At 34.8% G+C, this 11,787-nt stretch overlaps 1 protein-coding gene across 1 annotated transcript in view; it reads right to left on the reverse strand.

The window, feature by feature from the left end:
* LOC127859653 (kielin/chordin-like protein) overlaps window positions 1–5,585 on the reverse strand; it is a 74,420-nt gene extending 68,835 nt beyond the window's left edge. The window contains exons 1-2 of the mRNA XM_052397158.1: window positions 5,510–5,585; window positions 1,171–1,317 (exon numbers count right to left, since the gene is read on the reverse strand). Coding sequence (XP_052253118.1) covers window positions 1,171–1,317; window positions 5,510–5,585 — 223 coding nt within the window. The remainder of the gene's footprint in view (window positions 1–1,170; window positions 1,318–5,509) is intronic.
* Window positions 5,586–11,787: the final 6,202 nt, after the last annotated feature.

Below are 11,787 nucleotides of genomic sequence, written 5' to 3' on the forward strand. Positions count from 1 at the left end.
CAATATCAAAATAAATAACAGACATTTTAAAAAGGAAAACCAACACGCGCAGAACCTCATAGTCTATTTGACTTACTCATAAAAAGCTCATCGTCGTTAAAATTTAAATGCAATAATTACATGCGTTTTAGATCAATAAAGTATACATAATTTCGAAGACATATACACGTAAATAAACAAGAAATAAACATGTTTTATTTAGAATGCAAAATAGATGTGGTTACTACATAGTGACCTTATAATCTATTTATGTGGTCCGTGCTCTGTGAAAAGAAGGTTTAATGCATGTGCGTAAAGCGTCATCCCAGATTAGCCTGTGCAGTCCACTCAGGCTTATCAGGGACGAGTGCAGTCCACTCAGGCTAATCAGGGACGACTGTGTAGTCCACTCAGGCTAATCAGGGACGACTGTGCAGTCCACTCAGGCTAATCAGGGACGACTGTGCAGTATACTCAGACTAATCAGGGACGACTGTGCAGTCCACTCAGGCTAATCAGGGACGAGTGCAGTCCACTCAGGCTAATCAGGGACGAGTGCAGTCTACTCAGGCTAATCAGGGACGAGTGCAGGCCACTCAGGCTAATCAGGGACGAGTGCAGTCCACTCAGGCTAATCAGGGACGAGTGCAGTCCACTCAGGCTAATCAGGGACGACACTTTCCGCATTTATTGTACTTTTCGTTTACGGAAAGTCTCTTCTTAGCAAATATCAAGTTTAGGCGGAAAGTTCGTCCCTGAAAAGCCTGTGCGGACTTCACAGGCTATTCTGGGCATTAAACCCCCTTTTCACATAGCACGACCCATATGTATTAATCTCATCGATGGGACATTTTCAATAACACTTTATATACATAAGTTGAATAAACCATTATGTTGTTGTCAAATAAAAGAATGACTATGAACTTAAAGTCAACAAATGCATCACACAAAGGACACATCTTTCATAAAAATTAAATAAATGAATGGCCGAGAACGCACCTTGAAATTATGGATGAAATGCAGATAAATGCCTAACCAAGAACACACGTAGACATCTTTGAAGAGAAGTCAATGAATGTATGACCTAAAACGCACCTTGACATTTTGTATCATTTGCCAATGAATGCATGACCAAGAATGCACCTTGACATCTTTATTGATAACTCAATTAATGCATGGCAACGAACGTACCTGGTGTTATTGGTGGCTTACACACGCGTCCGTAGCCCTCTGCACAACATTTCTGGTTTCCAGGACAACCAGCATCGCTAGTACACTCCGCCTTTTTGTCGTAGTCTGAACTTCTTGCTCTCGGACATACACCGGGCTTTTCGGAATCTGGCAAATGTAACCGATAACAGTAAGGTGTGTTTTAAGGTAATTAGGAAAAGAAATCGATCACAATACAATACGGACTCGTTTATAGTTATTTGGTAAATGAACCGATATCATTACAGTACGGTCTCATTTATAATAATATTTAAATAAACCGATCTATTTTATGCTTTCCACTGGTTTATAGAGAAATATCAGTGAAATAAAACTGGTATTTTACGGTTTTAAACAGTGAAAAATAACAATGAAAAATATCGATATTTTCACTGTTTTACTGAGAAATTACGTCATTTTTCCGACGAAATGACGTCATAAATCCAGCGAAATTACCCAGTTAAACTCTTTTACAATGTGAATAAGCGGTGAAAAAAGCATAAAATAAAAAGAAAATTTGTTGGATTCGATGGAATATCGATTTTAATTCACTCGTGATCTTGAAAAAATACATATTTTCATTCGTGGCGCAGCCACTTGTGAAAATATTATGTTATATGATCACTCTTGAAATAAAATCGATATTCCATCGAATCCAACAAATATCCTCTTTATCATTACAGTAAGGTCTCATGTATGATTCATATGAAAAGAAACCGTTAGCGGTACAATCCGGTCTTGTTAATGGTTATTTGGTAAATGAAGCGAGATCATTACAGTGCGGTCTCCTTTATTATTAATATTTAAAGAAACCGATTACAGTACAGAAGAGTTTTACTTATGCTAATTGGAAAATAAACCGATCATAGTACAGTACGCTCTCATTTATGGTTATTTTGAAAATAAACGGATAGAAGTAAAGAACGGCATCATTTATAGTTACATAATTTGAAAATAAACCGTTCGCATTACGGTGCGGTTCGTTTATGGTCAATTGGAAAAGATAGGAAAAGAAAGTTTAAGTTAAACGTGAGCAGAAAGCGATATCAGAACGGTTTCATTTTTGGTTAATTGGAAAATAAACCGATAGGGTATAGGAGAGTCTCGTTTATGTTTCATTGGAAAATAAACCGATAGCAGTCAAGTATGGTCTCATTTATGGTTAATAAAAAAAAACAACGTTAGAAGTACAGCGCGGTTCGTTTATGGTAAATTTGAAAATTGGAAAATAAACAGATAGCTGTAAAGTACGGTCTCATTTATGAATAATAATCTTTGATTTTATGTTGTCATTGAAGTATGCCTGCCTTTTTTTATAACCAGTGATTTTTTTGCTTCATATTTTACAGCCTGTGCCATTTAGATTGGGAAAAATGGCGCGATGAACAATGGAATTGGGACACATAAAACGTTATTAATATGGTTTTATATATGTTATATGAACAGGATTCCTATTGATTGTAAGTGAATGTTTGACTTTTTATTATTTTATATGTCTAATGATTTCTTCGTTGGCGTTTTCGTTGTTTTGTGTCTTATTTTGTTATTACTGTTGGCTAAGTATAGACTCTATTTTGGTATATTTCTTTATATAATAATAATATAATGATATTTCAATAAAGTACCGTGGCCGATATGATCATATTTTTTTTCTGGCAGAGACGAATAATGGCACGCTTATAAATTCAGGTTTTGTCTATTTATATTTACGACATGTCATGTGGTAAATAAGTATGTATGTTTTATGTTTGTATATCGTAGAAGTCTGTTTACTCGTGGGCTGAAGACTGGCTAACTGAAAACGGAAATGAACCCGATTTGCTAGAGGCTAGCGGAAATATTCGAGTCTTTACGGGGAACTGGAAAGGAACCCGATTGGCTAACGGAAATATTCGAGTCTTAACGGGAAACTGGAATGGAACCCGATTGGCTAACGGAAATATTCGAGTCTTTTCGGGGAACTGGAAACGAACCTAAAGCCTGTCCAGTTTTAAGAATGGAATTGTGCTCATATGTAAATACGGATACGCCCCACCCTATTCTGAATAGGGGCCCTTTCAAAGATCTTACGAAATGTTCATTACTTAAAAAATGAACGGTTATTTTGTATATGTTTATAAAGTTGAGAGGGGGCATGCACGATATAAAATTGTACGTAAGGCTTAGGAATGATAATTACACGCGACATTTCTTTGCTACAAACTCTAAATAAGCGAATTTCATAAAAAATCAGTAAACAACAGCAAGCAAACACTTTCCAAATGGAGCATTATTATATGCCTGGGATATAAATGAATGGAGCAACATCAGTGACAAAGGTATGAATGAATGAAGAATTTTCATTTGCTATGATATACATTGCTGTTTCATTGCTAATGTTAGATAAGTACTGAAGTTCTGTTGTACCCTATTTCAATATATTACTGGAAGCTTCTGTTTTTAAATCTGATTAAGTATAAACTTAACCAAGTCGCTCCCATAGTATGGTAGTAAAAGAATTACATTAGCATTATATCAAATAATCTTGGTGATAAGACATAAACACATAGCCAATTAGTCCAAAGTTTATAGATCCAGTCCGAATACGTTCAAGTTTATTGATTTACTCAACAGCGCAATTTAAACACTGTTAAGAAAATTAACTATGTTCAGTTTGAAATGCTTTAAAATACAAGAGGATATGTCGTATATGTAGTTTACAATAATAATATCTTCTTTAAAAAGGAATATACTTTGCCACAAAAATAAATTATTCGAGGTTAAACAAATGTGCAATTTGGTACCAAGTGCTCTATTTAATGTTTCGTTAGTAATTATAGAGACCTATGATGTATTTGAATTTGACAAGTACTTGGATAAATACCCTAGAACCCCTCTTAAAGATCTTCATGAAAGCTTGTGTAATGATCCGATTATATATGCCCCTGAACTAGCTTTTTACAAAATAAGGTCGTTAACGGATTACATGAGCACTTTATCAGATTATCTCGTGATAAGGCATATTTAAGACCTAATAGTGAATTAATATGCAATTAGGCACCATGTGTCGAGCTTATCCATGTGTGTTGTAAGTCTTGGGGCGCGACCTTTGTCGTATTTAGTTCTAGCTAGAGGCGTGTTAACAGGATTAGCAGCATATGTGAACATTCCTAACGTCGCCATTACACTCTGATAAATCAGGTCGCAGGAACACGTGACTTTGTTGGTTAAGGTATGTAAACACACATCAGTGGTGTTTTTTCAGATAACGTTTTAAAACAAGTTTTCTAAAGAATGTCAACTAGTGCATACAAAACATGTATTTATGTTGCTTATGGCAATTGAAAAACATCAGAATTACTTCATTTAATAAGCATGTGTTATTTGCCAAAGATTTGTAGTGTACAGCATTGATGTAAACTTCTATGCTAAACGAAACGTGAAAATTTGGCACCCATTTCTGACTTATTCAAGGATTAATTCTAAATCTTAAATTATCGGCATAAACTACAAGAAAAACTGCCTTGTACGCACTAACGATTTTTGCAAATGTATTTCAATAACTGAAGATATTCGAAAAAATAAGTGTTTACATTCTGTCGAGCCCATGTGTAAACCACATGTCAACCCCGACAATCCTGCACCCTGATATGTGTACAAAACAATCACAAATCAAGAATATATCAAATCCTAATTTAAGATTGCTTACTCAACGTAAATACCGGAAAATAAATCACAAATAAGGTGTTTGAATATTATTTTCATGAACTGCCAATTACATTTTTCTCCAGGTTAAATTCTGCAATAAGCTAAACGTATCGGTGTAAATATTTTACATTGGTGTTCTTTTTACTAATAACTAGCAAAAACAGTTCAGAGGTATGGTCCGTGCATCATTCGCAAACGCAGCAATTAAAGTAAAATATTTTTTGTTTTGCATGTATTGCTCTGAAGGATATAAGTGAATTTTCAGTGAAAGTATAGTGTCAGTACCTTCTGCATTCCGTATCGGGGTTTACTCATAACATGGTGATAAAGCCAATCGAAAAATTCATACGATTCGCGAGTTGAGAAAAGGGTAGTTAATGCACGTGCATAAAATGTCTTCCTAGATTAGCCTGTGCAGTCTACACTGGCTTATCAGCACGGTACTTTCCGCTTTAACTGGATTTTCGATAAGATGAGACTTCCTTTTAACGAAAAATACGAAAAATACGAAAATGCGTACGGTATCGTCTTCGATCAGCCTGTGCGGACTACACAGGATAATCGTGGATGACACCTAAAGCAAATGTCTGGATGCAGTTTTCCCAGAACGATTCTCTTATTCAAGTGTACTTACTGCCTCCGCCAGTGGAAAGCACACCGTCGATAGAGATAATGACGAGGCACGCAAGTAGGGCCTTGCTGAACATCATCTTTGTCCTGCGACAAACACAAACACACACATATGACAATATATAGGAATATGCAAGTTACAAAGACACACAAATATAGACAATAAATAACGAATATGCAAGTAACAAAGGCACACCCATATGACGATATATAGTAATATGCAACTAACACTGACACAACAATATAGACAATATATAGGGATATGCAATAAACACAGATACGCCAATATAGACATTAAATAACGAATATACAACAATCACAGGAACGCCGATATGAAGAACGAACGCAGAGAAACCGATTTAACAACATATAGAAACAATAAAACATCATAAGAAAATACTGTAGAATCATAAATACTCGTGGGATATTAATTTTCGTAGGTTTTGTAAATTGACCGATACCCGAATTTAACACAAACACATCGGAATATGACCGATGAAAATTCAACTTTTGTTCCAAATCTGAAATTCAAGAATTTACGTGTCTACGATAAAGTCTTTTGAAAGAAAAGAAAGCAAGAAATTTCATGCCGTCGAATACAAATGATTTTATAAAATAGGTACACTGAAACATAAAACATCATATCAAGAAAGAAGCTAATGTTACCATATGCTTGTATTGTAGGATACAGTTACGAAAGATACAGTGTCATACAAAGACACATTTCAAAAATATATAGTAATGATGAAAAATATATTTACCAAAGATTTAGTCAGCAATGATAAAGCTACAAAAGAAACGGTTACCAGAACCAATTGCAAGTAAATTGTTTACACTTTGCTTAAAAGAAGTCATTGTCTGTTTGCATAAGGTCGTTTAACTTGAAGCAAATAATTATTTTCCATACTTAAAAACGCACCGAGGTATAACATACGTGCTGTACGTTACAACCACGCAATGGTTCACAAGGAAATCATTTTAAGTTCATCAAGTAGGTAAAAAAACTACGCCATTCCTGATTATGGGTCAATACATTTTTTTTGCAATGTTTGCGTAATAACAAGTTGTGTAGATTGTGTCTTTTGTCGACTTAAACTGCTCTATTCTCTCTCTTTATATACTTTAATAATCAACGGCGCATCATTTTTAAAAATTATTTTCAATGACAATTTTAGAAAAAAGAAAGTAACACAGTTGATTTTATGTTCACAATATGCATTGACGGATCAACAAGTGAACTGTCTGTTAAAAATGTTTTAACGTGGTATGTTTCGATCGAATGTTTCCACTTTTAGAACGTTCTAATTATAATTCAAAGACACTAAAGACAAGTTCTTCCCGGAAACCGGACTTGAGAATATCTCTATAAAATAAAGGCGAAGTAGCATAAACGTGTTGTAAATAAAAGCAAATGACTCTGTAGACCGAATGCTTAACCCATTATGCCTAGTGGACTCTCCCATCTTTCTAAGTTGGATCAATTTATTTCCAAAATTAGGAATGTCAAGTATATTTATTTCTTTTTTTAGAATATTTCATAAAAAAATTCCTTGTAAGCAAACATCGCAGACCCAGATGAGACGCCACATCATGCGGCGTCTCATCTGGGTCTACGCTGTTTGCAATGTCCTTTTTTCAGGACGCTAAACATGAATGGGTTAAGATGTCGAAAATCGAAAAGGATTGGCCATAACTATCCGGTTAGTAAGGTAGTTTGTTATCTATAAGAGTTAAGTTAACCATTTCCCACTCTGAAGCAAAGTGATAATTGCTACGTGCAAACAGCATAACACCAGAATAGCCTGAACAGCATAACACCAGAATAGCCTGTGAGTAATTCGCAGTCTGTTCAGGTTCTATACATTTTGCTGCTCAGCAGTATCTAAGGGTTGGAAATAAAGCTTTTACAATTTAAATCCAGTAAGAAAGGTATTTAACAAAATTTATTTTTCTGAGGGACTACAAATATGTGAAAATACGTATCTAAGTGGTAAGGGTTAAAGAAGATGACTTACGTTTAAGATGCTGCACCGTCAAGAGGACAGACCATGGACACTCGTGAAAACGTGCCCCTTTATATGCATATGGTCCACCGCATGAAGGTACCTTGTACTTGGGCAACTGTTACTTAACATGGCCGCTCAATAGGCTTAGAACTAATTTTGGGTTCAACTTACGTTTCAGCATCTGTCTCAAGCATGTAAGTGCAGTTAAAGGGGCCTTTTCACAGATTTTTTTCTCACAGATTTTGTTTTAAAGTTTATATTAAATGTTTTAAATTGATAATTGTTATCATGGAATCTAAAAAAGCTCCAGTAAAAAAAACAAGAATAAAATTAAAGAAAGAAAAAAGTTACCCTGAACTGGGCTCGAGCCACTTACCCCTGGAGTAAAAGTCTACCGCTAAGAACACTCAGTCATCCGTACTCCTACAATCAGTGATGTATTTTAAACTTTATATAAACAATCCTCATAGTATACAACATATAACGACAACAACAGAACTTTCCAAATCATTCAATCGTTTTGTGTTGCAGCGCTTTATAATCTTCGGTTTTTTAAATCTTCAAACGAAGTTCAGTATTACTGTTTCCTCACAAATATCATAACTGCAACGATAATTTGCGTACTTGAAACAATTTTTTTAAATTTGTTAATTTACCAAAACGTGAAAAGGTCCCTTTAAGAGATTTCTGATTGACTGATTTCTTGGCATAATGTACTATTTCAAGGGTTACATAGCTGAAATTCCACGCAGGCGTGGCTTTGCCGGGCGTTTGAGTTGATATGTCAATATACACAAAGTTTACGTTTGCATTTATAAATTATTCATGAAGACGAAGTATAAATGCTCACTTTTATTTATCAATTCTTTAGAATAATATAATAGTATAATATAATACATTCGAACCCTTATAGAATTGAAAATATAGAAGAATTTATGAGTAATAAAATAATTGTAATATTTTAACAATATTTGCATATGGGCAATTAAAAAGAAATCAAATTGTCGATTCATTAACGGTATAATTAGATTGTTAGGAATCAAGGGTTAGAAACACATTTTTATACAGTTATACATTTCTGGTTCTTGCAATATCTATTGTACGAAGGATATGTGCATTTCCTTTATTAATCTAGGGGCCTTCAATACATTTTAGGGTACATTTCATACTGGGTCCTTCCTAATATGTATCACTGCATCAGGCCTTTCCCCATGTGGTTTTAGCACAGCGGCCCCGAGGTGCCTGGAATTCAAAATCAATTACGCCGCGGCGCTTGAGTTTCCGATCATGTCGCTGCGACGCTTAAAAAATTTCACAAGCGACTTCAAGCTCTGATTCCTGAGAAGCAGTACAGCGAAAACGAAAGGTTTATTGGGCATGTAATATCACTTGTACGAGAGCCTAAGCATCGAGCAAATAGACGGTTTATAGATATTTAGTTAAGACGGCGTGTAAAAAAACGCCGGATTGAACATGTTATCGTACGGAATTAAACCGACAGTTGTCGCAAACAGTGCATGTCCCCGTATCGCCCATGATTCAGATGTGTACTGTTTGATCAGCTGTAATTAGTACATTAGCAATCCATCGTGACACCTTTCATGGGAACGTCTGAACGAGGACCAAGTATTTTGTGTTAAATCCGCTGCTTGTATATCGTTCATTTCATGTAGTAATATGCTAAGCTGGTACAATTCTCACTGTTGCTAACATGCTTAGCTTGCAAATTGTTCACTACATTAAGTAACATACTTTGATGTTTTTTCCCCATAAAATTCGATTCAATTAGTAATATTTGCTGCTTAGATATTAAATTGTTGCTTTAATAGTTTATTTTTTACTTGCATTACTTGTATATGTATCACAAAATCGATATCCAATGCCATGCTTGTATATAGGTAGATTCATCTTGTTTAATTATTTGCAAGCATACAGGTCAAAATTATGTATTAAATGTTTGGGCTTCCTTAACGATCAATTAAAGTAGCAAAAAATCATTTAGACCAAAGCTTTGGTGCATAACGATCAGTTCAACAGGGTGCAGGATAGCGTGACTTTGTGAGGTTCCAAATTAAAGGTATGTATGTTAACACGCCGGTATGTGGTGCTTTTTTCAAATATCTTTTTAAAACATTTTTTTTTCTTAAGAATTTACTAGTGCATAACAGACATATTGCTTTTGGCAATGTGAAAATCATCACAATAACTGTTTTTAATAAGCCTGTATTCTTGTTCGAAAATTTTGTATCTACTGCATTTTTTGTACACGGTTATGCTTCACGCAACTCGAAGGTTTGTCAATTTCCAGACGTATTCAATGATTTATTCTTATACCCTATGATATCGGCACAAACGGCAAGAAAAACTGTCATTCAAATACTATAGATGTTTGCAAATGTATTTCAATAACTTTAGATATTTGCAAAAATAAAGTTCTTAACGGTGTGATTACATTTTTTCTAGCCCGTTTGTAACCCGGGAAAGCCCGTTGATCCTGCGCCCTGTCAACGTTTACGTTGCCTGTGTAGCAGACAATTCAGCAAGTAAAGCGCCATGCTTCACTATCGGTTAAATCAGACACAGGCACTCGGCATTAGTTACTACCCTCCCCCCTCCCACCTACCCCAGCTGCTTCCCCCGCCTCCCAAAACTCTTAACATTGTCCATTAGTTATACAAAATAACAAGACAAACAATTTTGTTGAATTTTTTTTTTGTACTTATATATATATTTTTTGACAACATTTTTGTATAGCTAATGGGTAATTTTGAGAGTTTTGGGAGGGGGATAGCAAATCGGGGAGGGGGGGGGGAAGTAGTAACTAACAGCCAGTGCCGGTGAATTCAGATAGTTACATACCATGCACTGAACTCGTCTATTTATTTATTAAAATGTGTTTATATAGGTCAATTAATGAAGTATAGTGCCTTTCTTTCAAATAAGTCAAATTAGTAAGTAAACTTTGTCGAGTGTATATCTGTCGATAACGATAGTGAAATGCATGCATTGCTTTTATAACGGTCCATTAATGTAATTACATGAATTGCTTATGTGACAGGTAATTCTTATATTAATAAATCTTGATTTCGTATCGGTCAATTCATTTTTTTAAATGATTTGCGTGTGATATGGAGAATTCAGTAAAACATTTTTCTTTGCATTCGCATCGGTAAAATCAGTTATTTAAAGGCTTTGCTTTTACATCGGTCTATTCATGGAGCAAGCTGTTTGGTCGATTAAATCTGTATAGATATGTTTGCGTATTGGTAAATTCAGATTGTATTTAAATTCTTTGCTTGAATATCACTAAATTCAATAAGCTGCTTTCATATGATAGTAAAGGATATAGATATAAATATTAAAGGATATAGAGAGCTCTACGGCAATCGGCCCTTGCATAAACATAAACACATACAAAAGTGCATATAGGTCTAATTTCAATATGAACACATATCATTTAATAAAGATACAGAACAACAAGTGTTTAGGTTAACAACACTTTACGACTTTCGTAGGCATATCGCATATACATAGCACTATTTCGTTAAATGTTTCATCACGCGAGGCCAAGGCGTTATTAAATTTGTTGATTTTTGGCTGATTATAAAACCTGAAAGTAATATACCTTTCACGAATATCTTCATAGAAAGAACATACAACTAAGAAATAATATTCGTTTTCTTTACAAGATACTTAAAAAAAACTTCAGAATTGTGTTCATTGGGGGAGCTGTCACTCTGAAAATCACAACATGATATTTGGTTGATGTCTTTGAACTTTGTCATTTTGACCTGAAGTTACATCAGGGAAAATATTAATTTGGGTAAAACCGTGACATTGACACAAACCATTAAGCTGTTCAGATCCATATGAGGATTCAGAGCTGAGTACAAATCGGGTGTTATTTTTTGAATTTCTTGACCCCCTAAAGAATTACGGAGCTATAGGTGTTTTACCTTTATTGACCTAAAGTGAACCTACGAAATGTGTACAGCTTTTGAATCTTACAAGATATCTCAAAACGGAGTCCAGATTTGTGTTCAGCGATGCGTCACTTAGACAATTGATTGATGTCCTCGAACTTTGACATTTCTACCCAAAATTTGACCTGATGTTTACATCATGCACATTGTTTATTTTAGGGTAAAAGAGTTACCTTGACATAAAACAACATTAAGCTGTTTAGATCCATAAAAGGATTTAACGATGATCACGAATCCGGTGTTAGTGTTCGGATATCTTGACCTCTTAAAGCTGCAAATGTTTGACCTAAATT

The sequence above is a fragment of the Dreissena polymorpha genome, chromosome 15 (genome assembly GCF_020536995.1).
Source record: "Dreissena polymorpha isolate Duluth1 chromosome 15, UMN_Dpol_1.0, whole genome shotgun sequence".
Taxonomy (NCBI): domain Eukaryota; kingdom Metazoa; phylum Mollusca; class Bivalvia; order Myida; family Dreissenidae; genus Dreissena; species Dreissena polymorpha.